The sequence below is a fragment of the Hyposmocoma kahamanoa genome, unplaced genomic scaffold (genome assembly GCF_003589595.1).
Source record: "Hyposmocoma kahamanoa isolate Upper Pololo Valley unplaced genomic scaffold, ASM358959v1 95, whole genome shotgun sequence".
Lineage (NCBI taxonomy): Eukaryota > Metazoa > Arthropoda > Insecta > Lepidoptera > Cosmopterigidae > Hyposmocoma > Hyposmocoma kahamanoa.
Window position 1 is genome coordinate 1,174,055 of NW_020654972.1, and position 8,068 is coordinate 1,182,122.

At 37.6% G+C, this 8,068-nt stretch overlaps 1 protein-coding gene across 1 annotated transcript in view; it reads left to right on the forward strand.

The window, feature by feature from the left end:
* Positions 1-1,785: 1,785 nt before the first annotated feature.
* The window catches only part of LOC113238292 (transmembrane protease serine 9-like), a 16,515-nt gene continuing 10,232 nt past the window's right edge, over positions 1,786-8,068 (forward strand). The window contains exons 1-5 of the mRNA XM_026475129.1: positions 1,786-1,998; positions 2,131-2,410; positions 2,615-2,713; positions 5,094-5,284; positions 5,593-5,658. Of these exons, the coding sequence (XP_026330914.1) occupies positions 1,786-1,998; positions 2,131-2,410; positions 2,615-2,713; positions 5,094-5,284; positions 5,593-5,658 (849 nt within the window). The remainder of the gene's footprint in view (positions 1,999-2,130; positions 2,411-2,614; positions 2,714-5,093; positions 5,285-5,592; positions 5,659-8,068) is intronic.

Genomic DNA, 8,068 nt, shown 5'->3' on the forward strand with positions numbered 1-8,068 from the left:
CTACTGTCGAAAACTTTTTTTATACTAGCCGAAGTACTTCTTATTATTGTTAAGAAAGCTTAATTAATCCATAAGTTCTTATTTAAGTCAATTGTACAGTCTTATATGAATAAACTCTCTTAAACTCGAATTTCCATCTGTTTTTACTATAGAGACAAAAATTGGATTAAAACGGGGTACAGTCAAGCAAAGATGAAATTAGTCGCATCAGAAATATTTTGTTAGATGAATATAGCAACGAACAAATAATAGCAACGAGTAAATATCAAATAAAATAGAGTCTCTAAGTTGACGGTTAGAAATTAGTTCCTTAGGGTAGTATGATGGAAAATTCTTAAACCTTGCCACGATGATTTTGGCCATTTTACAATTGAATGCTGATAAGGAATAACGCGTCAACCAACATTATCATAATTTTTGCGAAAATGACACCCAAAGATTTTTTCGTTGATTCTCTTTTTATGCTACCAAGAGTTAAGTGCTTTTTTATGATACACACATATTTACTTGTACACACTTTCTAATTTCTTTGTTTATTCAAATATTTATACACTGAAGATTGTTTTTGCTATTGATAATTCATAGTTTAATTATCACATAACTATGTGTACACGAGCTAATTCCTCATTGTGTAAATATTATTTATTTGATTTAATTTATAAATAAATCGCCAAATTTCGTTGACAGTATTAGTTCGAGTTTAATGACCTTTTTAAGTTTTCAAATTATTATTAGTTATTAGTGCAATGGAGCTCCTTGCGAAAGAGTTCGTCCAGGGAAGAAAACGCCACCTGCCCTATTTTTGCCGTCAAGTAATGCTCACATTACTGTGTTCCGGTTTTGAAGGGTGTTGGTGAAAATACGGCACATGGAATTTGTCAACAGTGACCTCTCAGAGAGACGGGTGCAATGGCAGTGCCCCTCAGATCTTTGCGATTCAAAACTCTGAGTGGCACTGTACCTATCAGGGATAGGCGTGTCGCTTACTACCAGGCGCACGACTTGTTCGCCTCGTCGCTTGATATCATAAAAAAGCAGGCAGGTAATATTGGTGAAAGCGAGTGAATTTCGTTAAAGCATGACCTACTCCTTCCGATTATATCCGGTGCAACCTATAACAATCGAATGAAATTGCAACTTGGGCTTTTGCAATTACAAACATAGCTGGTTGATGACTTTACCATCTCAGTCATCCGTGACCATGGAACCTGAATAACGCCTACGTTGGTTTGTTTTAGAAACAAATACCAATACGCGATTTGCAAATAAAAAAATAATTCAATTTCCCATTTGTTCAACAGTTATAATTATTAATAATGAGAAATGGAAAATCTGAAGCATTCGATCCCCCCGACTATGGGATGGTTTAACATAGTGGACATATACTTACACAAACTATTAACTTCGCGTTTAAAGTACAAGTAAAACAATTGTACAGGAAACTGGACATACTTAGGTAATCACGAACGTGTTACGGCACTTAATTTCTTGCGTCTTAATCTAACTTCTTAACTCTTACGTATATGAGCACACTATTCCAAGCTATTGACCTTCAAGATGGGTATTATCCATCCCCTAAATTTATTTATCAATTGTGGGAATTCACTAAAAATCCCAAAATCGTAACTAATTATCTTATCAAAATCAAATTTCATTCTATAAACAAAATAATTAGTAGCTCCATTTGTTATAAATTCTAATCTTATCTGTTTATTATCACAAGTCTGACATATAAATAAAACCGTTGTCGGTAGAATAATTATTAATTTAGAATCATTGCTCATAATGAAGTTCGCAATACTAACTCTGTTGCTGGTCTCAGCTTATGCCCAGGCCAGATCGTTTGAGCCTAAAGGAGCCTTAGGGCTCTCTGCATATGGATACTTACAGAAAAGTGTGATATATGCGGAGGAAAGACGCAAAGCCGAAGAAGCGTATTTGAACAACCAAAGGATCATTGGAGGAAGTGCCGCTGTTTTGGGACAATTCCCCTATCAGGTCATCAAGTGATAAACTATAATATATCATAACTCAATTGATAGGTTACTTGAAATATGAAAGAGCAAGATCTTAGTAATTTGATTGAGAACAACAAACAGTATTATTATTTTCTATTGTTTTTCCTTCTAGGCTGGAATTCACCTCGAAATAGCTGGGATTACTGGTGTAGGCGTATGTGGAGGGACCTTGGTTAGTGAAACGCGAATTATCACAGCTGCCCACTGCTGGTTCGACGGTTTTAGTCAAGTTATTACAATGTCTGCCCGACTAGGCACCGTATTGTTATTCGGCAACGATGGCATCACTACACCTAAAACCAACCAAGTCATAATGCACCCGGATTGGTTCCCAGCTATGATACGCAACGACGTCGCCGTTATGTACCTTCCAAATGCTGTCACACTGTCAAGTTAGTATTTGTACTATGACGACTTGTCAAAAGAAAACCTTACACTTACATAATTCAATTATTACCAAAAAGCTGACATATCACTGGTGCAAGAATTTCTATTTTTAGCACCGTCCATGATTACAATTTCGATTGTAGAATTATTGTCCACTTAGGACGACTGGACCGGAAATTTCTATATCAAATCAAATATTACTTTTTCAGACACCCTCTATCCTATTCGTCTACCATCTGGGTCAGAACTTGAGGAAGACTTCACTGGAGAGCTTACAATTATTTCAGGCTACGGTCTTACAAATGTCTGTAAGTAACTCACCGTTTATTATTCATGCAAAGATTGAATAACAGAAAGAAAAAAAAAACCTTTGATCTGATTGGCCTCCAACTAGCGTCTGTTGCCATACCGGGGCCACCGGTCTTGCCAACTGAGCTGTAGACCGAGTCAGCAGATCTTCGATAGACTCAGCAGAAGCAACAGGCGCTCCTGACAGCAGTAGAGCTCCTTGTGAAAAAATTCGGCCAGAGAAGTATTGCCATACCTATTTCTGCCATGAAGCAGTAAAGGAGCTGGTGAAATTACAGGGACATGGAACTTGTCAACCTTTTTTTTTATACAAATGTAAGTACGCATTTGACCTCTATCTCACCGGATGGAAAGTGACGATGAGGTCGACAATGGAGCATGCACACCTAAGCAATGCCTTTTCTCTCTCGCCTTGAAAAGGTCCAAGTTATAACGTTCAGAAATAAGTCTGCAGGCAGAAAATTCCGCTCCATAGCCGTTCGTCATGTGAATGTGGAAACATAACGATTCGTGCGAATCTTTGGAATATCCAGACCAATGGAAAATGGGATCAGACATAGGCTTGGATTCCAAGTCTACGTCTACTCCCCCGATGATGGGAATGGGAATACGGAATTAAATCGTGTAATTCCATCGCACACTCTTCGTGATAAATCCTGTAAAATACCGATAAGCAGACAAATTTACGGCGGTGTTCAAGGCTCTGCAGCTTCGCCTCTACTAATTCCGAATCACCTATAAGCCTCTTGGCACGCTTGTCTATTGTATCCAAGGTGCCCAGTTGGTACGTAGCAGAGCCATCCCAAAGGTGGTAGCAGTATTGCACATACGACCAGAATTGTGCTTGATACAGCCGAAGCACATGTCCCGGTCTGAAGTAACGCCTCACCTTGGAAAGGATGCCAACCTTCCTGGCTGCATTTTTGGCCTTAGATTCAATGTATCTGCCAAATTCAGATTCGACGACAGGTTCATTCCAAGTAGCTGGAGACAGTCGGCTATCGGTATGGATACATCACGAAAAGTCGGAGTCAGCAAAAGGGACTCCGTTTTGTGGAGAATAAACACGCCTGCGTTTTGGTAGCATTAAATTTGATAAGATTGGCATCGTCCCAATCGGAGACTGCTTTGAGTATCAAATCCAAATGCTTAACCGTAACCTTTCGACAAGACTGGATTTCCTCTCCACTGCCCCTAGCATTGGCCAAGTACCTATTTACAACTGTGTTGTTATCAGCATACGCATAGGTACTTGGAATTAACATATCATTGATAAGCAGCAGAAAGAGTGTTGCAGACAGTACGAAATCTTGAGGAACTCCGGCCTCTAAACGGAATCTATCGCCCGATGTTCGGAAGCGTAGCCTTCTAAAACCACTCAAACGGAACGTTCGCTCAAGAAATCCGAGATCCAATTGCAAATGTCAGTGGGAAGCCTGTAACAAGGAAGCTTACTTAAAAGGCTTGCGTGCCAGACCCTGTCAAAGGCTTTAGAAATGTCCAAAGACACTGAAAGTGTGAAGCACCTTGCTTTTCTATAGCCTCGCTCCATACGTGACACGCATACACAAGATCCCCAGTAGGTCGCCCTCGTCAGAATCCGTACTGGCGATCACTAAGGAAGTCGTGGTCTTCAAGGTACGACAGAAGACAGTTGTTGAGTACACGTTCCATAGTCTTGCAGAGTATGGAAGTGACTGAGATAGGTCTCAGTCACCTCCTCTTGACAGGGTCAGCTCTGCTTCCTTTTTTGGCACAGGTTGCACGTTTGCTCCCACGGGCCTAGGGACTACACCACTCTCAAGTGAGAAGCGATACAGGCGTGTGAGAACTGGAGACAACTCAGGTGCACAGTTACATAGGACCACCGCTGGAATTCCATCTGGCCCGCTAGCTTTATTCACGTCAAGATACCACAGACTTAACTAGTGTCAGCGACACCCTGCAGTGGCAGTGCTCCTCAGATCTTTATGATTTAAAGCTCTGAGTGGCACTGCAACTGTTATGAATAGACGTATCACTTACCACCAGTCGCACGAGTTGTTCGTCCCGTCACATAAACACAATATAATATAATAAACAAAAAAAATTGAATCCAGTCAAATCAAACGAATTTTTCTTCGCTGATCGAATCGATCTTCGTGTTGATAATATATATACAATAATGATAATAATATTTTCACAAAACTTACTTGAATATCATAGTAGCAAACACATTATCCTATTCTATAAGAATAAATAATGCAATTTGTTATTATTGAAACTTTTTTTAATGTTTACAAAAAAGTTACATATTTAATCAAAAATATTTAGTTTATTACAATTTTCAGCAGGTTAACTGTAGCTGCTTTCATACAGTTGTATCCCTTCTTCTTACAGCTTCAGGAGTGTCAGAAACCCTGCGATATGTGAGCGTTAGCGTAATGTCCAATGAAGAATGCATAGAGTTCTACAATCCAGCATTATTACTACCAACCAATATTTGCACCAGTGGCGCCGGGGTCGTTGGCGCCTGCTCAAGTGACTCCGGTGGACCACTCGCCTTTACCAGGAATAACAGGACAATCTTGGTATGGTAACATTACTATTATCGTGATGATTATTTAACAGGACTCGAATAACTTAACACTTGGGAATTGGTTCCCACACACAAACTGCATGCAAATTTATAAGTATTATTTGCGTGCATTGACCTACGTGTGTAATATAATATTAATACAAAGATCGAACACAAAGAAAAATATCTTCGATCTGGCTCGAAACAGCATCTGTTATTACAGCGACATCTCTAGTCAGCGAAAAATAAATTAATATCATGCTAGTAAAGCATCATAATATTCAATAAAATCAAATATTTGTAAATGTATTTCAATTGCAGATCGGTGTCGTTTCTTTCGGATCAACTGATGGATGTATGGTATCCCATCCAACAGCGTATGGCAGAGTGACTTCGCACATGGATTTCTTCCTTCAACACATTACGCTGTAAACTTCTTGAATGCACTCGCAACTTGGTGTACTTAAATATTGTAAATAACTTTGTGTTTAGTAAATAACTTTGTATTAAAAACATCATTTTCTTGAAAAATACTTAGAAATTTTTGTATTTTTTTCCTAAACTCTTTGACAGGTATTCATGATATTATGTTTCAAATATTTTCAAATATTCAAATATTTTATATTATTTATTTTTTACGTTTGTATTTTAACATAAATTCAGATTGGTAGCATTGCTGATGTCGCGACTTAAGTGGGAAGCGCGAAAAAAGCATGAATCTACATCTGCTAACAACTTTTCTTTCGACGAATTTTGAATTTTGAATAAAAAATTTGCGTACTGTAACTGAGGCGTAGCTTGGGTTGCGTAGGGAGAGGTACTTTTATGAATTTAAACTGCAATAATCTTCAAAATATACTTTATTGCACTTTTTTACATACTTTCGGCGTTGGGTTATATTTCGTTATCTCAAGATGCTCTATTCTTTTCTTACTTCATTTTTCAAAACACATTCTAATTACAAAACTATTCATTCAGCCAGTGTTTCTACTCATACAGTAGAGCCTAGACACACATTCCTTACAGCTGAAGGGGTGAATATCCCTAGCTGGTGCTCTACCTATGATAGGCAACTTACATCAGTGATCAGCCTTTACTATAGGCTAGCCACACACTGCTCGGAAGCTATTACCTTACCAACAAGTAACCACCGAGGAGGCTATGGCTTTAGTCTGCCAAAAACCTATCTAAAAGGACAGACCATGACCACATCCTAATCAACAAATCAAAATATAATTACTCGCTATCCTAGCTAATTAGGGAACCTGACTAAACCCTAACACTTTATTTCAGAGACCCTAGCCTGACTGAATGATCCTAACAAAATTTCTAAACATCACTACTGAAACTTCCTAACTGTTTCCCTAAATTGTCTTCAACGTGCATGCTGCCACAACGACGACACAGGCTTGAGCATCCATCGGATGTTCACTGGGTTACATCAATATTGATCTCCCAGCTGCCTCAGCCCTCATCCTGCAGCTAACCACATTCCATCAGCTTTTCTCACTTTCTTTAAACAAACAAGAACAAACACACATATAACCCTAACAACATATCCTAACATACATATGGGATGGGGATATTCCATATGAAGGACTTCTAATAATTAAATAAATATATTTTCCCTGAATGCAGACAGTTCTTGTTCATCTGGGAGGGTGAGCACGAACTATGCACATACACTGGACAATATATCTATCAAATTAAAAAAAAATAAGAAAGAAAAAGTAAGTTTTATCCATCCAATCTAAGTCGGCAGTCCATTTTCTCCTCCCGTCCTTCAAAGTCTGCATTGCCGGAAAATAACAAGTTGCCTCAAAATATTTCTCACAATGTCATCGCGGCTCCATATGAAAAATAAATATAAAATATAATTCGGAAAACGAAATTTTTAAACCTGTTCGCGTAAATAAAGTGGAGAATTTACAAGGCAAGTTAATAAAACGAGCAGCCTCGATAGATTCACATAAAGAATATATAAATAATTTACAATCCAAGCAGAAGCGTACATTTGATAAAAAAGATAGGATTGCTTTGATATCTAGGAGGTATGTTACGCGGAAGTTAGGGTAGTAGATCGATTGAGTAAAGGTTAAGAGAAGAATTTAAGCTTCAGCTGCTAACTCTGAAATGGTACTGGTGGATACCATTACCAGAATGGTAATAAATGTCTTACCACTAAAATTATTACCATTCTGATTTATTATGTAATAATTTACTTAATATTGACAACAATACACATTACCTAATATTTTGCTACAAGGAACTCAGGATAGAATTGAAAGTCAGGGCCATTTCAACTGTAGTCATAAATAAAATTTTGTTAATTCTCACAGTATTTGTTTATATATTTCGTTCACCGTATTTGTTTTTATCACAGTTTGTGTTTTATATAATGTGTATTGAATTAATAATGTATGTTCCATGTGATTTTGTGTTATATTTTGTCAAGTTATTGCAAATGTTTTGTTTCTGTTTGTATTTGTGCTGAATAAAAGTATTTTCTATCTATCTATTTATTATTTATGATACAACTGAGTGGTACATCAAAGGCACTACTTAATAAAGTGGTTATTACATTTTTATAAATGTTAAATTGTCTCTTTTGAGTCAGCTGTTAGTTAGCTGTTAGTACTTTAGGTAACTAACTTAGCTGTTAAATTTCAGAAGTGGCAACGAAATTTTTAAATCTACGAAACGATGCTAAACTGCACTTAATTTAATTATTTTCAAAAAGCATTACGTGTTGTTGCTGTTGCTGTTGCTGTTGCTGTTGCTGTTGCTGTTGCTGTTG